This window comes from Odontesthes bonariensis, chromosome 2 (genome assembly GCF_027942865.1).
Source record: "Odontesthes bonariensis isolate fOdoBon6 chromosome 2, fOdoBon6.hap1, whole genome shotgun sequence".
NCBI classification, from domain to species: domain Eukaryota; kingdom Metazoa; phylum Chordata; class Actinopteri; order Atheriniformes; family Atherinopsidae; genus Odontesthes; species Odontesthes bonariensis.
This window is the reverse complement of record NC_134507.1, coordinates 9,248,282-9,260,114: the sequence shown is the minus strand read 5'-3', so window position 1 is coordinate 9,260,114 and position 11,833 is coordinate 9,248,282. Positions and strand designations below refer to the sequence as shown.

Below are 11,833 nucleotides of genomic sequence, written 5' to 3'. Positions count from 1 at the left end.
ACATGTACGCTCACAATGTTCAGTAAGATATAGACAAAAATAGAACACTGTGGAGTATCCTCATTAGCTTTTTTTTGCTAAGCTCTTGTGAACGGCATCTAAATTTTAGATTAAAGCAACTATAATCGTGCAAACTGAGGGGACCACTGTTTAACAGAATCAGACTTTTAGGTTTCACATGACAGAGAAGCTTTAGATACACACAGCTCAGCAGCCTCACTTCATGCTGCTGCATCTAAGAAAAACTTTGCTGTCATTTGTTTGTAGAAAGTGGTCTTTTTAAATCTTAAATCAGTTGCCTTCCAGACAAGAGAATCAATACTTGATGAGCATTCATTTTCTGTGCTAGTTTCTTCTCCTCGCGCTCTAACATTCTTTCCATGGAAAATACATTTGTTACTCGCCTCTGTTGCCATTCGAGACTGTTGAAGGTCGAGCTGTGAATTTACTGCGACCGTTTGTCTTGCTTGCTTGATGCAGGCTGTGTTGTTGTTGTGTATGTGGTAAGAGTTGAGGCACAGCCTTTCCAGTTTAACACTTAGGGGTTAAAAAAAATACGATCAGCTGAAGAAACATTCATTCAGGATCTGGCTGTGTAAAAGGTGTAATGTGCAGTGAAGTTACAGGGGAAACTGATATAGTTTGATGAACAAAAGGACTACTTACGGCTTACTACATGTAAGTCATATTCATTTCATATATAAAAAGCACATTGACATGTACACTAAGGCCCAGTACCAATTCCTCCCCTTAGCCCGAACCTTCTGTTTTACAAAGGTAAGGTAACCATTTTCTACAAATGGAATAAGTTGTGGTCATGTGACCTTTCAGCCGGGGGGCCATTTGGTGGGCTAGATGACGAATAATCTATGATCCCCGAAAACAAAAAGTGTGTCTTAGCTCTGTAAAATGAAGGGATAGGTCTGAGAGAAAAAAAGAAATTGGGGTTAATAGAGTAAATGCTTTGTCCATATTAAATCAGTGGTTGGTTGAAACATGTTATTCAAATAATCTGCAACATATGTAGTTCTCTGATATAGTTGCACATAAGAGAAACAGAAATTATATTCAGCTTATGTTGGACTTCACAGACTACACGCAGTAAACAAGTAATGGCTTTTGAAATTAGCCAAAATGGGCTCATCGTCACTTCTTCGGCTATCTGGTTTTGCTGTGTGACTTCAGCACATCATCTGGTCGTGCTCCAGGCAACCCACAATAACTTCATATTTTTAAAGATTGCTGCTTTTAGGTGTGTACGTCAGGAAAGTGTAACGTTGTTGTTATATATTGCATCTGAAGCTTAGTTAAAGGGGAAGTTCGTTTTTTTTAAACCTGGACCTTATTTCGGGCATAAAATACGTTCATCTACTCACCGATATCAGTTTGGTGAAAGTCTGCATACTTCGCACGATATTTAGATTACTCGAGATCCACGTATAACCATATAACGTGAGTTAACACGGCATAGACTATACAGACTCTAAATAAGGCATTATCTGTCTTTATTTCACCAATACTTTAAGCCAAATGAATGAATGAACGCATTCTATTGCTCTGTTAGCTCAGAGCTGCTGTGTTGTTGCTCTCGGGGGCTTTCTACACACGCGTCTACTGTGATGACGTCATAGTATTAGTGAAATAAAGATAATGCCTTATTTAGAGGCTGTATTGTCTATGCCCTGTTCTCTCCCATTACATATATATATACACACGAAGGACGCCAAACTGTTATAGGTGAGTAGATGAACGTATTTTATGTCAGAAATAAGGTCCAGGTTTTAAAAAAAGAACAAAGTTCCCCTTTAATTGTGTTTTGCAGAGCGTCAGAGGTTCTGAAGGACCTGGATTTGAATCTTAAAAACAGTTTTAATGATGTATTCAGTTCTTAACAGTCAAACAGCATCGTGATCACATGAACTGAAGACTTTGCAATGTGACAACCCAGACTCATAGAAAATTTTAAAACAGTCACAAAACAAAAGGTCTTTTTGTTTTTTAAGATGCAAAGGTTTCTGTCACACCTGCACCATGTTAGGTGTTGTTTTTAGATGGAGTGGTGCTTGACACCACAGTAACCTATGAATTAGAGTCTTTTAAGATGCAGCAGAGGTTTTGAGAAGGTCTCATGTAGGGAAAGTCATTGTGTTTTCTTAAACACAGTCAAGTGGTTTTTTGTTGGGGTGGAAAGCCTAACCAAACAGCAACTGAAATGGAAATTGGAGTTTAAAAGAGTAAAGAGTAAAAAAAAGCAGATTACTCTGGTTCAAAGAATGAAATGTGTGTCTTTTATTCCACTGCCACTGTCCCAGCCTACTGAAATTTGTGCTTTTTAAAACTGGAAACACTCAGATGTATCATTTGTTTGGCGTTGACGAACACATAAAAAAGGATAGATTGTCTCAAGGAACATGGATCGATCTGTTTTTTTCCCCTTGAAAGCAGCTTGCAGGGCTCCTAATCTTGAGAAGTGTTGAAAACGGGGATTCTGGTCCTATCCCTTCCTTTGTGCAACATTTTTCAGTCATTCAAAGGTCCATTACAACCCAGAAATATCCAAAAGTTTCCTTCTGGCGTTCAGCTGAACAACCCAGCATTGAATTTCATGGATATACGCGCACACATTTTTTGCAGAAGCCACAACTTCCTTATCAGGCATGGATTTTTTTAAACCCTAATCCTTTAGGTAGTTTTTAATCCACTACCACTACTCCTATCTACTGAATAGAAGTTAGTGAGTGCATGTATACATTTATACACATATGTAGTGACTATTTACTTAGCAAATTGAGATTTTGACATGATGCAAGTGACATGGTAGTGTGACATTCGCCTTACAGTACAATTTCTCCCTGGTTTTAGGTCTGTGTGATAGACCGGTGGCTTGCTGAGGGTGTATCCCACCTGCTGCCCAATATCAAACAGGATAAAACAAGAACAGAAAGTGGATGAGTCAGAAGGTGTTTGGGCAGAGATTTAATTTCACATTAAAGCAAAGCAAAGAGTCTTGTTTTTAGTCTGATTATGCGCTTGTCCTCGATTATACTGTCTCATTTTTATTTTTATTGCAATTACACCGCCTTGATACGAAATACACAAATTTCAGGGTTCCACCTTTTTGAATGTGCAAATTGCTGCTTTTTTTTTCAATAATTTGGACAAAAGAGGCATTACAATAGTGTCACACAGAGACTACCTTTGTGAATTTCTACAAATAAATGAATTAACTGAGAAAATAATCAGATTAATGTGAGCAATCCTGAGTTGAGGCAGAATTTGTAACAGTTCCACCTACAGTGATGACAACACGAATGAACTGTTTTCCTGTTTTTTTCTGGTTATTTTTAAAATGCTCTTCCTTAAGTAGCATTTTTCATGACAGGGCTTTATGTTTTAAGGACTGTTTGCTTCTAAATACTATATCCATCACTTAAAAACTGAATAACTGGAGTGATTGGAACTGGTTAAGCGAGCGTTACTGCCTGCAGACTGAAAGGTCAACTATCAAACTAAAACTGCACTTTTTCTTTCTAGATTAAAGAACGTGAGCTTGCAAGGAGCCTGACCACCACATTAATGTTTACTGAAGAAAGAACAATGGGCCTCATGCAAGAACATTTTCTTATTTTTATTCTAAATTTCTCTTACTTTTTTCGTACGAAGGTCTCGTATGAACACGCCACGTCAGATTCAACAAACGCTCTTATCTTCGAAATAAAAGTGTGTTTCCTGCGTAAATGATGAATCCCACCTGTGTGTATATAATTGCACGTGATAGTAAATTTGCATACTCCACGCCCAAAATTATACCATATAAGGAGCTGTGCTTCCTCGCTCCTGTGCCAGGAAGTGTTGAGTCATGAGAATGGCATAAAGTTCTGCTTTCAGAGATCTAAAAAGAAAAATCTGTAATCTGTAATCTGTGTCAGCAGTGGAATTACGGGACTTGCTAAAGCCAAGAAATGGGAAGCAATTACGAGTGCTGTTTATTGTCACCTGCAGTTCGTAATGTCACCGAAATAAAAAAGAAATGGTTTGATATGAAAATGGCTTTAAAAAAAAACGTCTCGCCATGGGCAGGCGATGACTGCAACTAAAGGCGTGCAATCAGTTGCTGCCATCATGATGGCTCTTTGATGGGACGGTCCATGAGGGGGGGGGGGTCTTCTGGCACCACACCTTCTGGTCTGCCTGGGCTGGTTCTGGTAGTAGGAGACCCTCGTTCATGGCAATATTGTGCAAATCTGGCATGCCTTCTCTGGGCTATAGATCAGTTTCCCCCCCCCCCGCTGTATCGAGACACACCCACCTGGCCTTCAGCTCAGTGCGCTCCACGACAGCACGGGTGCTTTCATGCATATATGTGTGCATTTCTACGATGATGTTTGGCAGTCCAGCCACGGCATGAAAGTCCCTCTTAATTTGTACTTGTTGGACAGCGATGTATGGGAATCTGATGTATGGGTGATAAACTGATGAGAGCTTTGATGATAAGGGGAGCGCACGACTCACAGAGGACTGGGACACCCCCGATCTGTCTCCAATCTCCCTCTGAAAGGTTCCGTGGCCAAAAATCCAAGGGTGGTGAGGACCTGGACGTGTGGTGGAATTGGGTTTGATCGGCGTGTTTCTCTCTGAGTTGTGGCTCTAGCAAGCTGCAGATTTGCAGCAGCACAGTCCTTGGTGATCTAAATCGCGATGTCAGCCATTCATTTGTCTCTACACGGTCTCTTCCAGTAGCCTGACGCACTAAGGCATCCGGAAGTAGAAAATCAGCCGCTGGTTACGCTTCCCATTAACCTTGTTATATACAGAGTCAAATTAACCTTCGATTAGTGCATAATTCAAGTCAAACAGAATAAAATCAGCATCATTATGGGGTATAATGTATATATTTATCTATGTTTGCTTCAAAGTAATCAAATATACAATCCATTAGTCAAGCAAACTTGATTGGAATAACAGCGGACTATTTTACGAAACTTCTACGACAGGTCTGGATCACTCTTAAATTCTGTTCGTACCTGAAAGAAAACGTAAAATACGAAAAGATTGGTGAATGTGCAAATTCTCTTAAATCACTCGTACAGACGACTTAAGAACAAATCTGTGCGTACGAACGGTTCTTGCATGTGCCCATTGTGTCAGTCTGATTGTATATTGAATATCGTTGTAATTTCTCATATGTGAAGACTATACACCCACTGAATGCCTTTATAGTGATAAAGCACTGCAGTTTGTCAGACCTACAGCATTACATAAATGTGAAAGATTCCAAATTATTGATTCAAAACAGGGAAACAGTGCCTCGAAACTGAGGACAAGAGGTTGGCTCACCAATAACAAGAACCAACCCGTTCTCACTCCCAACTCGTCACATACTGATTGTTGGTAAGAAGTCTACTGTGTTGGTTTTGAATGCAGAGAGTACAACCAAAACATCAAATTCTGATGTGCAGTTTCCAGAGTTTGTTTATGTTTAAATGTTTATATTTGGCAGACGCTTTTATCAAAAGCAACTTACACTCATAATCCAGGTAGGCAGGTAGCGTAAGGGGATCTTGCCGAAGTCCCCTACTGGAGGTAGTACCTTTCATGTGTTAGGGTCAGAATATGAACCCCGATCACCCACATAAAAGTTGGCAATCTTACCACTACACTATCCAGTCGCACAATATAAGTTATAATATGATGGCAGATGGCAGGAATTGTTGCCATGGCAATGTGGAAAATGCTGGCAAAGCTGCAAGCAATGAATACATGTAATTGTGAATTTTAACACTTAACCATGATCCTGCTCTAACCTTTACCAACTACTTGAATGTGTAAGAAAGTAATATGGGTAGTTGAGCTATGGGGGGTAAAGTAAAGGCAAAAATCAAGAAAGTGAAAAGCAGCAGTACTTAGGTTTGACTTTAACTTGAGCCCCTTGCTTCTGAGCCAGGTGAGTATCCTGTAGCTCTAACCTTTCGACCTTGTCCATATTAATTGTTTCTAATTGCTGTTTACTGCTAGCGCAGCCAGTGCATTACTTACCACTGCAGGATGACTGCCGATATGGAGTTGGAGAGCTGTTCCCTGTGTGTTGATGAGTGACGATAAAGGGGCACCCCAACTATTAAAACTTCCATGAAGGACTGTTCGCCAAGCAGCAGTTTGTGACAAGTTGGGAATGAGAATTTGCAGCAAGAATAGATTACAGCACCTGACATCTATTGATCCACGAAACACAGATTTATTGTGCTTTGTGTCATTTTTTTCATTTTGGCAAGTAGGTGCCTCTGTTTGACAGCTGTCAGAGAAATACCCAGCAACTATAGATGTAACAGACATATGAAGTTCGAAAACATGCAAACGTATTACATTTAGCACTGCTAAAATGGATGAAACACACCTGGTCTTCTTCCAGTAACGCATGAGGGATAACTTAACCTGATGAGCAATCAAACTCCAAATCTGCTGTTCCAAAGATGTCACAGTTACCATTGCAGGAGCCTCAAATCTGATGAAGAGGGAAATTCTTAATCTAAGTCGGCACAGTTTATTATTACTTTGCAATTGGCAAAAGTTTTTCTGAATCGGTTCTCTACTCTGTGAGTAAAAGTTTTTGCACTGACAATTTCTGTTCGATTATATTTTTCATTATACAGAATGCATTCTGCGATGAACAGGCCACCTGTTCAGGGTGTATCCTGCCTCTTGCCCAATGACAGCTGAGATAGGCTCCAGCCCCCCCGAAACCCTGAATTGGATTAAGCGGGTATAGAAAATGGAAGGATGGATGCGCATTTCATTCATTGTGGAATCACCTAAAGGTCTTATAGCCATCCATCCATCCATCCATTATCTTCCGCTTGTCGGGGGATCGGGTCGCGGGGGCAGCAGCTTGAGCAGAGAAACCCAGACATTTTAATTTACCATTTTTGAATTTGTATTCGCAGATTGCAGGAAGATTATCAACTCTGATTTTAAATAATTCATATTGACTGCAGTGCCATTTTTTGTAAGAGCATTAATAGTTTGGTTTGCCAGTTATAAAAACTTTTTTATACTATTGCTACAGTACACTGGTTTTGTCAGTTCTTGATCTGTTTAAAAACTGAGGCTTCCAGTTTCAGCAGGACATACTTCCTTTTAATGAACTAATATTGCTTTAAAAGATGAATGCTTCCCTGTCATTGCTGCAGTTCTGTAAAAACAATACAATCCAATAGTGTATGATAGTGTCTAAATTGCTGATGTGGTAACTTTACAAGCCAACTACACCGACAAGTAATGCTGACTACAGCAGTCTTAATGAGATAGCCTGGTTTGTGCCACCGAATGTTGCCACCTTCCTCTGGCTGAGCTTTGCACAGATGAAAATGTTGGACCGGCTCCTATATTCTCAGGGCTTTAGGAAACAGTGTGAGATAGATTATGCACAAAGTCATTGGTGGGAGTCCCATTATAGAAAAGAAAGTAGTCTTGAGCACAAGATCTAGAATCTATTCTAAAAATCGACAATGATTCATGTTTTTACTGTCGCAGCTGAGCTCACTTATGCACCTGCATCGTAATAAAATCCCAGAGCTGTTTCATTTGTCTGGCCATGTTTGCAAAGGACCCCTAAAGCTTGCTTTTCAAGGAAATTACATGTCATTCCTATGTTTTTTCACCTGCTTTTGACATTGCTATCAAGTCGTTTTTCTCTGCAAATACAAAAATTGGTCTAACACAGAAATGTAAACAGAAAAATAACTTAATCTCTGACTCAGCTGGTGGTGCAGGAAACAAAAAAAAAAAGCTTGAGAAAGAAAGAGATTTATCATATTAGAAGATATGTTCATTGTTGTTTTGTGGATTCACATCACTGCACTAAAGGATCTATTTTGTTCTTTTGTGCGAGAAACAAAATGACAGTGCTTACAACCCCTGATGCCACTAAGCAAAAGCACAGAGAGTCACTGTGCGCCTGAGGAGGATATTAAACAGCTTCTCTGATTTGGGAGTCATTTATCCATCTGCAGTGTCTGTGTATTTAATCTTTGTAGTAATAAAACTGTTCAGCATTTGTATTTTGAATTGTTTTCATTGTGTCTAATTTGGCTGTGTGGAATGTAGCGACCCCATTCAAGACAAATGACATTATAAAGGCACCTCTTGAGCAAGTAAGTCTTCCCTAAATGTAGACTGAACAAGGACAAAAATGTCTCTTTTCTTTTGTAACCCAGATTAATTAAAGGAAATTTACCAGATTTTAATCAGAAAATTAAATATACTCAATGGTCCAATGATTTTGAGATGATTTTATGACAAATGCCTTTACAACCAGCGACAAAGCAAGAAAGCCTTTTTTTCTTGTACACAATACTTTATCAAAGAATCACATATAAAAACACACTTCTTTCAAGAAAGAGAGCTTTAACTGTTATTTTCTCCCTCATTACTTTGATTCTCTCATTGGTCGCTCCCTTTGACAAGTTAAAGCCCTCGACTACTAAGAACATTCAAGCAACAGAAATACGCACAACAGCTCACAGACCCTTAAATTTAAGATTAGAATGCAACACACACAATCCAAAAATATATTCTCTAATCTTGCAGTTGTTGCCTTTTTTTTTCATTTGTACACTTATAAAAAAATACACAGTTAATTGGATTAACCAGGAGAAATGCTTTCACAAAGTCACAAGTGATACTGTATTTTGCACCATGACGGCTTCGGATACAGCACTGCTCAAGCCTTGCTTAGCGTCTGCAGTGTTCTGTGTGCCATTAAGCATTAGGGATCATGACTCATGTGTGTTCACATAAGTGTTCATGCACCCTTAAAGGTGCGGAACACTGTTCCCTGCCAGCATCCTGAGGGTCATACATACTCATATTGACATATCCTGGGTTCACCCCAACGTTATGTCATGTGTGTTCACAAGTCGTCACTTCAGGGAGAGGCGTCTGGTCCTGCATGACCACTTGAGGAGGGGTGGGGGCAGGGCGAGCGTGAGCCACCGAGTTTTTCTGTAGCTCCACTCCGAAGGCAGGAGGAGCATTCTGCAACTGTCTCCTGTACTGCACAAAACTGCAGGTCTTTAGGATGATGGCCAGTATGTTCTTTCCAATTAGGATCCCAGACACCCTGGCGTCCCTGTACAGTATCATGTTCCCTCCACGGATGAAGAGTGTGATAATGTTGATGGTTACCAGGCTGAGGATGGGGTACAGAAGCATCTTGTGGGGAACAATGTTGATGCCCTGCATGCTGATCTCGCTCAAGGACACGCAGGGCAGCACGAGCAGGAGGATGTAGCAGTAGAAGAACATCAGACCCTCTGCCCAAAGAGGCAGCCCCTTCTTCTGAGGCTCCCACAGATTGGCCTGGATGTCCAGTATGTCAAGGAGGTCCACCACCACCCAGAAGAGACGGTTTCGGATCTCTTCGCGCTTCTTGAAGGCGCGAACATATTCCATGTGGTCAATAGCTACGAGCACCACAAACAACACTGGAATGCAAATGGAGAGCAGCAACGTCAATGCCTTCCTTGCAAGAGCGTCCAAGCTCTTCCTGTCCGCTTTGTAGTTTTGATACACAAAGTAGACCTTGATCTCCAACACAAAGATGTAAAGGAACCAGAGGATCATGGCGTAGCCTCGTTTAGCTGTGCGCACCTCAGCACCCACCCAAACTGCAACGTACCGCAACACGATTAAGAAGCAGATGTCTCCGACCATCACCATGATACAGATGCCAATCTTGCGGGCTCCGTGGTTCTGCTCCACTAGGTAGGCATCAATCAGTGCCATGCTGCTCATGATAAGAATGGTGGACAGGCACACGTGGGGCTTGTTGGTGGGGGGTGGGGGTACCATTCTTGCCTGGATGAAAGGGAGAGGAGGAGGAGTGCTGTTCAAAAGGGAGTGCAGAGGTTCCTCAGTTTATCCAATGAGGCCGCAGATCAGATGCTAGACGGTGGTTTTCCCCTCCATTGCTTCTGTCTTGGCAAGTATCCAGGGTGCATTAATTGGATTCACACAGATCACTTCAATCAATCTCCGTTTGTGCGCAAGCCACCTGCCGGACAGACAGTACCCCTCATTTAGTAAGGGAAATTCATTGGAAAAAGGGTCTGTAAACATGCAGGTCCACTCGTCAAAAAATTAATAAAAGTCAGGATCTGCCTGCCTTTTACACCTTAATCATCATTCGTTGAACATGACAGCTCAATCAATGAGTCACAACATGTGTTATGAAAAGAGAGGGATAAAAAGCAGCTGCGTTGTGCTTTTGTTACAGATTCACTTGCAATAGCCTTGTTTTAATGCAAGCTTAGCTTCAGAGATAAAAATCCAGCTGAATACTCACTTGTGTCCCTTTTTGTACTTTATCCTAATGACTGGCAGTGAGCAATCATCCATGAGACTGCGCTCGGAAATCACAGAAGCCATATGTAATCCACAAGAGAAGAAAAGAGAAAGCACCAAAGATCTTCTCCTTCTATGACATAAATCCACCACTCATGGATAGGTTTCTTTTTATTGTTTTTTTTTTCTTTTACGCAAAAGAGAAATCCCAAAAGACTGCCATCATAATCCACTTACTGCTCAGACTGAAGGAGGAGGCGTCATAATGGTCACCAAGACGGCTCTCCTTTTCTGCCACTTAAAATCAACGTTATTTAGTTTTGTGCTTTAAAGCCCAACTCCTTGAACGAAAAAAGTGGTAAAGTTAGTTTTAAAAAATCTCTTGTTCTAAGTCCTGTTTAAAAGAGAAATACCTCCCCGGAAGTTTTCACTTGTATTATCCACCATCCGTGGGAAAGAAGATGAAAGAGTTTATTTTTCTCTTGTGCTCAGAAGAAGAAAGGTTTTAATGGACCCTTTAAATGCTGTGTGCGTCTGAATGTCCTTCAGCTGTTTGTGTGTGTGTTTCTGTGTGTGTGTGTGCAGGTTTCAGCTGTCTCCACGCTTCATTGTAGCTGTAAAATGCTGCCCCCTTGGCGAGATCCTGTCTGCTTCGCGGTTCTCTGTCTCCTGCCTAAGCAGCTTTTGCTAGGGACACCAGGATCAACAGTGTCAGTGGATTCCCCTGTCTCTGCTCAGCATGCTCTGCCAGCACAGCCAGCACTGTGATACTCCAACACAGCTGCCTTTTCCCGTCTGTTTCTGCGCGCTTCTCTGCCTCTCTCTGTGAAGTAAAGAGACGCTCCTCCGGTGCGTACGGACACACTCCTGAGATTTCTTTTCTCTTGCTCTCACAGCTACCGTCCTCTCGCTTCTCCCTCTTCTGCTCAAGTAAAGGCACTTGCTGTGTGGAGGTGACGCTCAGCAGAGTACAGCTGCAGAGAGAGAGAGAAAAGAGGTAGAGAGGGAGACTTTTCCAGGGGGTGGAGAAAGGCGGGGTGAGTGCTTTGCAGCTTAGCTGAATGCACAACTTCTCTCCCTCACCCAATTTTTTCCCCCTCTTACTTCTCCTTCTTCTTTTCACATTGTGCTTTGCGCTGATATCCTATTTTCTCAGGCTGTTTCATTTTTGGCTCCTAGATAAAGCCCCGGTTTCCTTATTCTTTCAGGAGCACATTACAGCGCCATGCAGTTTTTCCTCTAGAGTTGGAGGTGCTGAGATGAAGAGTGATCCAGAGGGGAGAGGAGCTGTTCTTCAGTATGGCACGTACAAACCCAGCTTCCCAGAAGGCTGTGTGTCTACAATGGGGGGTGATGACATGGGGAGGGGGGGCAGTGGCTCCCCCCGACAGAGAGCCTTTCTATTGATCTACCAACAGAGCAGTGAATCAGGACACTGAGATGGGGCCAGAGACCAAAAGAGATGAGGGGTAAGGGGAGATGGGTAGGTATA

General features: G+C 41.6%; 1 protein-coding gene across 1 annotated transcript; it reads right to left on the bottom strand.

The window, feature by feature from the left end:
* Positions 1–8,337: 8,337 nt before the first annotated feature.
* LOC142399227 (transmembrane protein 121) lies at positions 8,338–11,253 on the bottom strand. Its single transcript, XM_075483773.1, has 2 exons — positions 10,343–11,253; positions 8,338–10,051 (listed from the first exon to the last, which is right to left on the bottom strand). Exon 2 carries the CDS (start codon positions 9,847–9,849, stop codon positions 8,899–8,901), a length of 951 nt encoding a protein of 316 aa, XP_075339888.1. The 5' UTR covers positions 9,850–10,051; positions 10,343–11,253; the 3' UTR covers positions 8,338–8,898.
* Positions 11,254–11,833: the final 580 nt, after the last annotated feature.

Excerpts from the sequence above, each read along its gene's own strand:
- LOC142399227 (XM_075483773.1), bottom strand. The coding sequence starts at position 9,849 with ATGGTACCCCCACCCCCCACCAACAAGCCCCACGTGTGCCTGTCCACC.